The sequence below is a fragment of the Acartia tonsa genome, chromosome 6 (genome assembly GCF_053477335.1).
Source record: "Acartia tonsa isolate MP-2025a chromosome 6, ASM5347733v1, whole genome shotgun sequence".
NCBI lineage: Eukaryota > Metazoa > Arthropoda > Copepoda > Calanoida > Acartiidae > Acartia > Acartia tonsa.
In genome coordinates, this window is record NC_137265.1 from 41463758 (window position 1) to 41475851 (window position 12094).

Below are 12094 nucleotides of genomic sequence, written 5' to 3' on the forward strand. Positions count from 1 at the left end.
ATGCTCTGTTACTCACTTTGTTTGTTTGATCATTCATGGTTTCCTCTGTGCTTTGCTACTTATGGATGTCATCCTTGTTTTATAAATGAAAAACTATGATACATAGGAAATTTATAAGACTGACAACCCCGTGTAATAAGCAAGCCCTCGCCCCCCCAAAATTAAATCTTTTTTCTTAAATGACATCCAATAATGTAAAGTAGTAAGGTTTTTTGTCTGAAGCTAAAGATCTCGGGAACTACTAGTGCGAATTGGTTGGACTTTTAATGGAAGCTTGGGGTGGTTTTAAGCTATTTTCCTTACCTTCCCCGCCCTCTACGAGGGTAGGGGTAGAGCAACTAGCAAATATTATGAATGAACAAACAAAAGGTTCTACTTATAGAGTAGCAGCTTTGTTAAAAAGTAAATAAATACCAGTTAAAATCAATCATTATGTTAAAAATAGAACATGAAAAAATAACCAAAGCTTTATTTATTTTTATTTATTGAATATTTCAATTTCATAAACATACATATTTTAAAACATTTTAAAAATACAATTTATCTAAATCGCAATTATGCTAATAATATTTTATGCCATAAAGTTTAAATATAAATATATTGTTCTAAAATTTTTACATAATAATTTACTGTTCATGATTACTCATAATTTTGGAAGCACTGGATTTTTCAACATAAAAGAACAAAAACAAAAAAGTTAGATTTAGTATTTTATAGAAAAAACATGTATATAGCCAAATTTTACCATAAATATCTTATGCTACCAGCTTACTGAAACCTATTATAACCTAACTATTAATCTTATTTTCAATGGTAAAATCTGACTTTATATATTCAAAAGTCTACAAATGGTTTGAAATAACAATTTTAAAAAAGTAATATGTAACAAAAGGGATATTTTCATTTAGTTTATTAAAGTCTTATTTTCATGATTTACCTAACTTACACTTAATCTTCTAAATTTATAAATGGTCACTTTATAAATATCTTGACAAATTAAATATACTTCATGAATTTAACCTTTTGATACTTTTATTGAGTATAAAGTATGGTTATATTGGCTAGTTTGCGACTAGAAACTTAAATTAAATCATTCTATTTCTATTAGCATGAACGCAGGTTATATGTTGAATATTATAAGACAATGAACAACTTGTAAAAAATAAAAAATGTAACACTATAAAAAAAACTTAAAAACACACAATTATAATATAAATAATGAAAGTATAACTGTAAAAACTTGTACATTAGATAAATTTGGAAGACATAAATATTAAAAATGGAAGCACATAGAAATATATATAGGAAGATATTATTACATATAAAATATCACTAAATTACTATGACAAAAATAGCTGCACAAAGGGCATATAGCATTCAAAAATTGATAACAGAAAATAAAGTATAATTTTTTTACAAAGAATATAAAGCATTTTAGAAAATCACAATAATTTAAATTAATTTTCATAGTTAATATCACTAAATGTAAATATATTTGGAAGACATCTTTCAATAAATTGAATTGTAATTAGTCTTTAACTACATTTAATGTTTTTTTTCTTCACCAGATGCTAAAACTTGTTTTTTTTACTTAAACTTTTAGAACACAGGGATAATGTATTTTTATATACTGACAAATTGATCTACAAGAGGATATGTTAATATTTAGAAAGACTTTTTATTATATCACTTTATAATTTTAAATTTATATTAAAAATCCTCATGTATGCTTTTGTGGAACTTCTTCTTTACAAAGCAAATGTTTACAACTTTCTAAAAAATCCGCGAAATGATTTTTAAAAATCTACAAGGTGAAGATTTTTTTTATCTTGCAGGATAAACCTCCTCCTTGGCAGGTTCTTTATGCGCAATAACAAGCATTCTCTCATCCTCATCATCATCAATCTCCGCCTGGTCAATGCTGTATCTGTGCTTGGTCAACTGTATCGGCTCATCATGATACTTGGTGTACCCGCCTCCATAACCTCCATCTCTGTGACCATTCTGTCCTCCATGGACAACTCGGGAGTGATGTGGGGGAGGAGGCACTTCTGAGCCACCACGGGGTGGTGGAGACATCTGGGGTAGGGGCCCTCGCACCATTATGGGCTGCATCATTCCAGATGGAGGCCCATTCATGCCATCGCCCCGGTTGAGGGATTCTAGCTTAATATGATGACCGTTAGGATCTCCCCGCTTCTCAAAACTCATCTTGAGTGGGATGCTGTTGTTATTGTTGTTGTTATTCAGGCTTGCAGCTGCAATTATCCTGTGGTGGCCGTGTGATTGTGGCGGCCCTGGAGGCTGGTGGGGCAGCCCCGAGTGATGTCCACTATGGCCATGACCATAGGGTGGATAATCAGCACTGCTGCGCATACCTCCGCTGCTGCTAACATTATTGTTGTTGTTGTTATGATGGGGTGCTGGTGGCAGCGAGTGGTGGTGGTGCTGCGGCTGTTGCAGAGGAAGGTGGTGACGACCGCCAGGAATTGTGGACTGCGGCGGCTCATGCGTCGTCAGAGAAAAGGTTTTGTACTGCATTGGAACAGGGTGGTCGTCCTCCTGCAATAAATATGGTTTAGGTTACTTAAGATCTCATGAATTGTTGGACTATTAGGTCCCAAATTAAGACATATAAGAATGTTCAAAATAGTCAAAAAGACTAATTTACCTGTCTTCTGATTGTATTAGAAGATCTCTGAATGGGAGGACCAGGATAAATGTCGCCTTTGTCCTCTCTCTTCCTGCTCTGCTTGTAAACTCCCAGCTCTGCAAAGTGCTGCACGTTACCAGGAACCTTGGAGAGAGCCTGAAAAACAGTCCATATTAGCATGCTATAATTGTTGAAAACAGAGTATACTGTTTCAGGACACAATTTCATATTTAAGACTTTATTATAGAGATACTTTGCTTAAAATATTGTACCATGTTGTCCCAGGAATCGTTGTTCCAAAGATCAGAGGCATAGGATAATTATATCATGGAAAAATGTTTGTCAAAAAAGAAAATATCATCATGTTTTAATTGGACATAGAGACTAGAGTTTATACGCTCTCTAAATAGTACCTAATTGTTAAAGGAATTATCATGCAAAGTTTGAAAACGCATGGACAATTCTAACAAGCCTAAATTATCAATAAAAGCTGGTTCGTTTATGAAAAAAGTAGAGACGCTACAATGAAAATTACTTACATGAGCTTGATTTTGTTTCTTGATTTCTGCATAGATGCCGCGCTTTCTGGCGGTCTTGTACAGCTTCCACTTTGATACCTTAACAACAAAATATTTTTTAGAAATTGGACAAGAGACGTTAAAATTATCTTCTCCCCAAAAATAAAACGTATTTTCTAGAGTAACATATTGTTATTAAGTTTATGTAAAAATTGTAGGAGAAAATTTGTCGTCAAATTAATTTGCTAACATGTTTATTGGTCAGGTCGTTCATCCAGTATTAGGAGAGGGGATGGGGTAAAAGGGGAAAATCATCATTTTAGACCGCTGCAAGTTTCACTTTATTAGAGAACATGAAAATCTAGTGTTAAATCCATTTATGTATTTAACATAATTTAATATTTTCTTTCAAACGCTTTGTTGTGTTCTAACTGCTATAAATAAGATGATTAAATAAATATAAAAAAATTTGATGAAGTTTTTAATATACAATTACGACGATCTCATTCTATAAAGTAACATAATGTCTGTCTGTATATTTGTATGTCAAGTAAGATCTCGTAAACTTCTGAACCGATCGTTCAGCGAAGTTTGGGGGCAAATCCTCCTATTGGGGCTCGATACCAATAGGCTAGGGGTAAAAAAACACTGTTTATTAGAAATATTAGCAAAGCTTTTTGAAAAATTAGACAAAAAGTAAAAAATAAAAAACCTACCTGGAAGAAATCAGCTGCTTTTCTGAATCCCATTTGTCTGGTGCTGATCATGTCAATGGCGTGCTCGAAGGCCTCGTCCTCAGACAACTTGCTACGGTCGATGGATATGCGCTGGTACTCGAGCCCGGGCTTGCTGGACACTCCTGAACATTTAGAAAAATCATTAGAATTTTGTATAGATATTTTATTAAGCATGCAAAAAATCAAAAACCAGTATTAACATGCAAAAAATTTAATTAATTAAAAAATTTCACCTTAACCAAAAGGGAAACTTTCATCTAAAATTACATTTTTTCCTCTATCTTTTTTTTATTCTGTATTAAAAATGTGTCCTAACTATAAATATAAGTTTTTTTCTTTAGATTATAAATTTTAACTTTCTCTTTTTTTCTTCCATTCTTAGTGCTTTTTTATCTTTGTGTGTTATGGGCGTAAGCTTCCCTGTTTTTCAACATCAAATGGCCGTTTTGATCTATCAGATTTTGAAGAATTTTAAAATAGATATTAATAAAGAAATAATAAGACGTCATGAATTTAACCAAAAATTAATTTGAATGTTCCAGTTAAAATGTAATAAATAATAATTAGATTTTTAAGAATTTGAATTCAGAAATCTATTAATTCTTGTTAAATTAAAATTGATATGTTGCTAAAGAAACAAGAATGTTTTCGATTAAATCCAAAGAAAGCGAAACTTTTTGAAGTTATGGTTTAATTCCTATATTTGTAAAATGTAGATATAATTATCTAGTGTTAAAAAATAAATGAAATAAATATGAAGTAATATATTTAATTAACGTGTATAGTAAAATTGTAAATAATTATTATTTATTTCATATGCTTCTAGCTAATGTACAATAAAAGGCTCCATACATTGATAATCATTAAAAGTAATAAAAGTTGCTTACATACTGTGTGTTTTTTAGTATCGGTGCTACTGTATAGCTAAGGTCTGTCTGTACACATTTGTCCGTTTGGCCGTGTCACGGCTACACGAGATCATACACACACACACACACACACACAATTTTTAATCTTTCATATTTCTAGTGTTCTCAAGAAGGTTTATTATGTTTATTTAAAAGAAAGTATATATAAGGCTTTAATTTAAAATAAAATATACATAATCAAATAGAAAATAGTCTGGTTCTAATATTTATGTTCTAATCTGTTTATGAATAGTTAAAGCATTATTGTGTTGCTTTAGTTTAAGTGCAGAACAAAAATACACTGCAAGAAATTTACAAAAAAAAAATTATTAAAATACTTTTAATTTATCAAATTTAGAAGTTAGCTTATTGAAATTGTATTTTTTTACAATACTTATTAACTAATTTTATTCAGAATTTTTTTTCCGTTTTTTTGTGAAATATTTTTAAGAGTGTACAGAGAGTTTAATTCAAGTATTGGGAGCAATAACAAATTAGGTTCTTAGAAAACAGCTAAATTTATTTCAAAATTTTAATACTTTTTAGATGAAATAGCCTAATAATAAGTATAAATGGTAAATTGTCTTACTCTAAGCGATAAGATTACTACTATAGTTCTATATCTACCTTAAAATAAAACTAGCGACTAAGCCCCTAGCATCTAGGGGCTCTTTAAACAAAGGAAGAAGGAGGGGGCAGAAATGAGTTTTTTTTCAAAATGATAATTTAATCTGTTCAGTAATTAGCTAATTCATAACGGACAATCAACCCTTTTATTGCACAACTTATGTATCTAATATACCTAACATAGCAGCTGTAGATACCTTATTATTAAATCATGGTGTAACTTTATATTAATAGCTAGCAATGGTGTAACTTTATATTAATAGCTAGCACAGCGCGATACACTTTATGGTGCCGCAGCTGCTGGTTTGTACGGACGTCTCTATTGTAAAAGTTGATATAATAACAAGTATTAGGTCATACAATCACAACTTACAACAATAATATCCAAACTTGGCTTAAAAACAAACCGTTTCTACCAAAACAAATCTAGGCTGCTTGCCAGTCCTGTCCTGATATAGAGTTCTATTCTGCTTCAATTCTATACCTTGATATTTTTATGTTTTAAACATGGGACAGGTATTTAAAATCAGGAATCTAAAGAAACAAGACAATGGCCGATAAATTCATAAACATCTCCAATGATGATACACAAAACTACCCCTAATGTAGGTTACAATTAATGGTTGAAAAGTTTGGACACTCAACTTAATGAACCAACCAATCCCAATTCAATAAAAGTCTCCAAAGTTTTTAAACCAATGAATAAGAAAACGATATTATAAAACTTTGGGGAATAGTGTAATTAACAGCCCATTTTCACCTCCCTCCCTGATTTGAAATAAATAATAATCTTTCTCTTTTAGCTCATTAAATGTATTATTTTTAAGCTGAAGAAACACAAAAGTAAACTTCCCAATAGCAGATGCGGATTGGTTCAGCGATTACTCAGATCTTAATATATAATATCACGAAGAATTTATCATCACCCAAATTCTAATCTCCTAATAACTATTGACAAGAAATAGCCATTGACCTCTCCCTACCTGGTATTGAAAAATATTTAACCCAAATATACACATTTATCCCTATTATAAATATCTATTTTTAACCTTGTTCAAAAGCAATGCAAAAATGAACCATGTAAAAATGAGTCAAATATTTATCAGAACATGTTGTTTTTCACCCTAATATGACCTTCATTATGAATCAACCCTTTTTTGCATCAAATCCCCCCCCCCCTCTAATCCTCCATGAATGAGGGGTTATGGAGAAAAGGCCTCGTTGGTCAGGTATTGCAAGGGAAAGGTTTGTTGTCTATCAGGGATTGGACAATGAAAACTAATCTTTACTGTATGAAATTCTACCGTTTAAAGCCGATGATTCTTTTTTTTTTTTTGGGGGGGGGGGGGAGAAGGGATTGTAGATTTATTTAATCATCCATTCATCCTTGACTGTGCATATAGTTTGAGTCCCTGAAGTTCTTATTCGTAAACATTGTTTCGTGTACATCTTTATACACTGTTAGAAATACTTCTATTAATGAACTCTTTAAATACTGTAAAAAAATTATATAACGGTTTTGAACAAATTTGATAGAGGATATATTATTACTCGGATCTTGCACCAGATTTTATGTTCTCTAATAAAGTGAAACTTGCAGCGAGTTAAAATAACTAAACCCCTTTCAACTACCCCATCCCCTGGATGAACGAACTATCCGATAAATGAGTTCCATGTTAGCAACTTAAACTGACAACAGTTTTTCCCCTGTCCAGTCCATACATCCACGTATATATCAAATCCATTACTAATTGACACTTTAATAGTTTAGGCAGACAGTCTTATGTTTTTCCAGTTAAGTACAAGATTTTGGAAAACAATGTCCAACATAAAAAAAAATCGAACACCTTTCAGAAATCTAATCATATGTATATAACTTAATCTACCACAGAACCTCGTTAATGGATTTTGTTTGACACTAAAGCCTCAAAATATCAACAGTATCCACCAGAACTTTTCATTTAAAAAAGGCATTTATGAGAGGGTACATTGGGCTGTTAATTACATTAGTCCCCAAAGTTTTCTCTGGACGCTTTCTTTTTCGTTGGCTTAACAACTCTGGGGGACTTTTATTGAACTTGGATTGGTTGGTTCATTAAGTTGAGTTTACACACGTTTCAATCCCTAATTTAAATCTACAGAAAGGGTTATCTTGTTTATTTATATTGAGGATGTACAATGTACATCAATTTATAAGTTAAAGTCTTATCCCTTTAGATTTCTGATTTTTTTTTAGAAAAAATGAAAAACAATTATTTGATTTCCATCCGCTCATTTATTCATCAATCTGTATCAATTATTCAGCACATTATTAAAAAATATACAATCAAATTATAAACACAAATATTTATATATAACCATATAGAATTATTATTTATACAGCAAGAACTTTTTTTATTTAACTACATTTTATAAGTTCTGTTTTTAGTTTTATTTAATACATATATAATTTAATTGTATACATTTTATTTAAAACTTTACATATTCATATAAAATACATAATTTTCATAATATATTTTTTTGGTTCAAAAATGCCTCTAAAGTTTCTTTTAATGCTAATGATAATAATTTTGGGAGATTAATTTAGATTGGGGGATGGAGTTGATTATGGAATTTTACATATAAAATAAACATAAAGGTTTATACATAACTAAAAGTGAGGGGTTAAATAGGGATTATTATAATAGTAAAATAATACAAAATAATCATTAAAGTAAGAATCTTTATGTAACCAATTTCATTCAATTTTAAGTAATAACTCTAAAGTTAATTTTTAAAGAAATAATTCTTGGTTTTTGTAGAATAAATATAAAATAGATTGGTCCCTTTTACTTGGTTCTTAATTCAAATTTAAAAAAATGGTCAAAAAACTGAAAGAATTTCTGAATTAAATGATAAATAATGCCCATCTTAATTGCTTTTTGGATATGACTTGACTTAAAAACACCAGAATACATTTAAAAACAACATGGTTACATTATTAAATTCACCAAAATGCTGTAAGTATCACAATTAGGGTGTTCCAAAAGTGAAATTTACTAAATCTAAAAATTTTGGGACACCCTAATAACCAGAGAAGAAATTAGTACAGTGAACAAAAGGTAAAATTGATCACCATGAAACCAGTAATTATAAGTTCAAATATAAATAAACCAGTAAATTAAGTTCAAATTTAGGTTTCTAGAAAAGAAAAGAAATTTGTTGGAAGAATGACTTATTTTTAAAATTATTGCACTAATAAAATTATTGCTTTATTATTGCTTATATGTTTTTTTATAGTTAAAGCAAATAATAATGTTTTCAAGTAAGTCTAATACCTAAAATCCTGAATGCATTCGATTCCCTTTTTTTTTAGTTTTCCCTTCTATTAGAAATAGTTCGCGCCAATACTTAAAAATAATTGTAAAATCTTTTATCTAGTATATATACATTTAAAGACTTTCAAAGATGATTATATGGGATGAGATCTAAAAATTAAACCCCTAGCTTCCTAGAGAAAAACATTTTTGAACCTTTTTAGAAAGAATTAATAAGGAATGGAGAAAATATTTTTAAGTATTGGACTCTTGTGATTATCGATATCTGATAATAAAGCTGTAATACACCAATACAAAGATGTTCAAACTTTTACACACTTCATCAAAACACATTATTATTTGCTCTAAATATAAAAATAAAATTGACTAAAAATTAAAAAGTATTTTTGATGTGAAATAAGACCTTATATAGAAATCTTAGACATGACAAACAAAAGAATCGTATCAATTAATTAAAACCTAAGTGGAAAATAAGAAAACAAGTTTTAAAAACAAATATATAGAATATATATTAAGGAGAAAAACTACAAGGGCTCTTTTTCTAAAATTACTAGTTTTTTTAGCATAAATAAAAGGAATGCACAGGAAAGTTTAAAATAATAATAATTTAGGCATGGTCATCACTGACATAATGTAACAAGAAAATTGTATAACTGAAAGAATACTAAGTACATATAACTATTAATGCATAATAATATTTTATAAACAACATGTTTTAACTTTGTAATACTTCATAATTAGAGTATAGTGCCTTTTTTTATGTAAAGAGAGTGAGAAACTAACTTTTTTTATGCAAGAAAAACAACTTCAACTTTATAAAACTTTCTATAAAACAAAAATGAATGGGTAAAAAATGAAGTTCTCACTCCCTTGTTTTGACTGGTGCAGTAAATATGGAAAATAGAAAATATACTTTTTCTTAGAATATTTTCTTCAAACTTAGAATCTATATCATTGCAAAAAGGGCGCCAAACAAACAGCAAATTTTGGATTTTAGCAAAATTATTGATATTAAAATATTTCCTAAAAACTGCTGTTTATTTCACCCTATCTTTTGGAAGAACTAAAAAAGGGCAAGAGTATGTTATACTAATAACATTTTAGCACTAAAAAATACGACTTTTCAATCATAATAATTTTCATAACACATTCTATGAAAAATATTTAAACAGCATTGCACATTTGTTAATGTTAATTGGAAGTAGATTTTGGGGTAATTTTACTGGAATATTACCCCGCAGCAACTCCTTATGGAAAACTAGATATTTTATGGATAGACAAAGTTGCTTAGAGTCATTTTTTTCTCAGTTATTAATACATTTTTAAGTTAGGATAAAGTTTATTTTATTTAAGGAAGAATTTTAATTGCCTTTTTTCTTCTTTCTAAGTCTCAATTAGCAGACCCGAATTTAGGTTAAAAATGTGGAAGATTTGGGATATATGTTTTTATACATATTTATATACTAGTACAAATAATATAATGCAGAGTTTTTTTTTACAAACTTTTAGTATGAAAACAATACGACATACTAAAGTATTTAATATATCACATTGAAAATTTTAAGTATAAATATTTCTTGTTATAATATACTTTAATTTTCAAACAAATTTGGTTTTATAGTAATGGATAATGCCAATTTATTTCTACTAAACAGCCAAACCTTTAATTTTTACAATAGGTTTTTTTTTCATCATTTACATAAAAGGTTTCAAAAAATGCCCAAAGTTTTTTAGTACATAATATGATACATAATGATACATAACTATTAACTAAAGTGTTTTTATATAATACATATACATAATCTTCAAATATAATTTTCAGTTTTTTTTTTCTCTCCAAAACTGATTTTTACTGTTAAATACTAAAAATGTTTTATTGTTTATTTTAGTTAATACTTATTTCACAAGCTCTGTAGTTAATAAGTTTTTTAGCTTTGTGTTTTGGAATGATTAGATACTTCTTTCATAATAATGCCGCTTGGAATGTATTCTTAAGTCATGGAGTTTCTCTTCATTCTTTGAGATCCGAATTCCTTTTTGTAATACAGACTGTCTTTTTTATTACAATATAAGAAATTATATATAATAATCACTGTAGAAAAAGTATCTCAAAAGCATATAATGCCCTTTTAGAGTCTAAAATTTATATAATAGATTTATACATATAAAAAGCTATTTTCTTAATAATACTTTGTATGATTTTTATTGAGCAGATATCTCATTTGTTGATGGGGGTATCTTGATGGCGGGAGTGGTGACGGAAGATGCGCTACTCACAGATGTGTCCAGCGGCTTAATCGCCGAGGATCCCAAGGACTCATCACCCTCTGTCTCCATATCCTCGCTGATACCGCTACTGTTGTTAGCCGCGCTACTGCTGGTGCTGCCAGATTTACCGCTTTCCGATTTTTTCTCACCACCACCGATCAGCTTATCCCCGTCTTTATTACCGCTCTGGTGATCCTGAAACTCCTTTGCCTTAATCAACAAGGAGGCGAGGCCGATGGGCAGATCTTTGTTTGAGTTGCCGCCCACAGAAATGTCATCGTCGCTGATATTGCTGTTCCTCTGACTGCGGTGAAGGCCGGGAATATTGGCGCCCGACAACAAATTAGCCTTCAGCTTCTCCCCTTCCGCCAGCATGTTCTGGTTGTGGAGAGTCTGCATGCTCTGCATCAAGTCCTTGATACGAAACTCAGCGTTGGGCAGACCAAACAGTCCGATTGGCGGTTCGCCACCGCCTAGCGGTGAAAACGGCAACAGGCCCTGTGGGCCGAATGGATTGAGACCGGGTGGCTCGAATGGGAACATAGGTGGGAAGGGTAACGGCGGGGGAATACTGTTGCTGTTATTTCCGCCCATACCGCCAGCTTTGCTAACGGCAATATTGGCAATTCCATCTTTGCTAGCTTTACGCATCATTTTATCCTTAGCTTCTTCACGTTTTATATTCTTTTCTTTAGGCGTTGATCGGCTGTTGCCGATTGTGTTTAAATTATCATTTGCCGCGGGCGTATTCTTCTTAAGTGCATCCAACCGCAGAGATTTTCCGTATTTTCCGCGGACATACATAAGGAGGGAGTTGTAGGGGATGGCGAACACGCGGCTAGCCTGGGATGTTGTCATCCGCTTGTTCCACACCATCTCGAGTGCCTTGGTCAGGTCGTCGTTGGTCCAGGACCGGGGAGGACCGCCGCGGGGCGCGCTGTGCTGACCCTTGTTGCGCCGACCTTAAAATAAACCGGTCATGATACGGTCAAGGATTTATGTATCCCTATAAGAAGGACCCTTTTCTCTACCTCAAGTTTATGTGCTTTCAAAATCTATTTTGCCG

The 12094-nt window shown here is 31.1% G+C and overlaps 1 protein-coding gene across 2 annotated transcripts in view; it reads right to left on the bottom strand.

The window, feature by feature from the left end:
- Positions 1-467: 467 nt before the first annotated feature.
- LOC145322689 (protein jim lovell-like) overlaps positions 468-12094 on the bottom strand; it is a 47886-nt gene continuing 36259 nt past the window's right edge. Inside the window, exons 8-11 of one of the 2 annotated variants that reach the window (XM_080164898.1) lie at positions 3888-4030; positions 3193-3270; positions 2672-2809; positions 468-2562 (exon numbers count right to left, since the gene is read on the bottom strand). In XM_080164898.1, the coding sequence (XP_080021024.1) occupies positions 1825-2562; positions 2672-2809; positions 3193-3270; positions 3888-4030 (1097 nt within the window). In that variant the 3' untranslated portion in view covers positions 468-1824. Of the gene's footprint in view, positions 2563-2671; positions 2810-3192; positions 3271-3887; positions 4031-7695; positions 11991-12094 lie in introns of those variants that run through there. The other variant, XM_080164899.1, reaches the window with a different exon arrangement.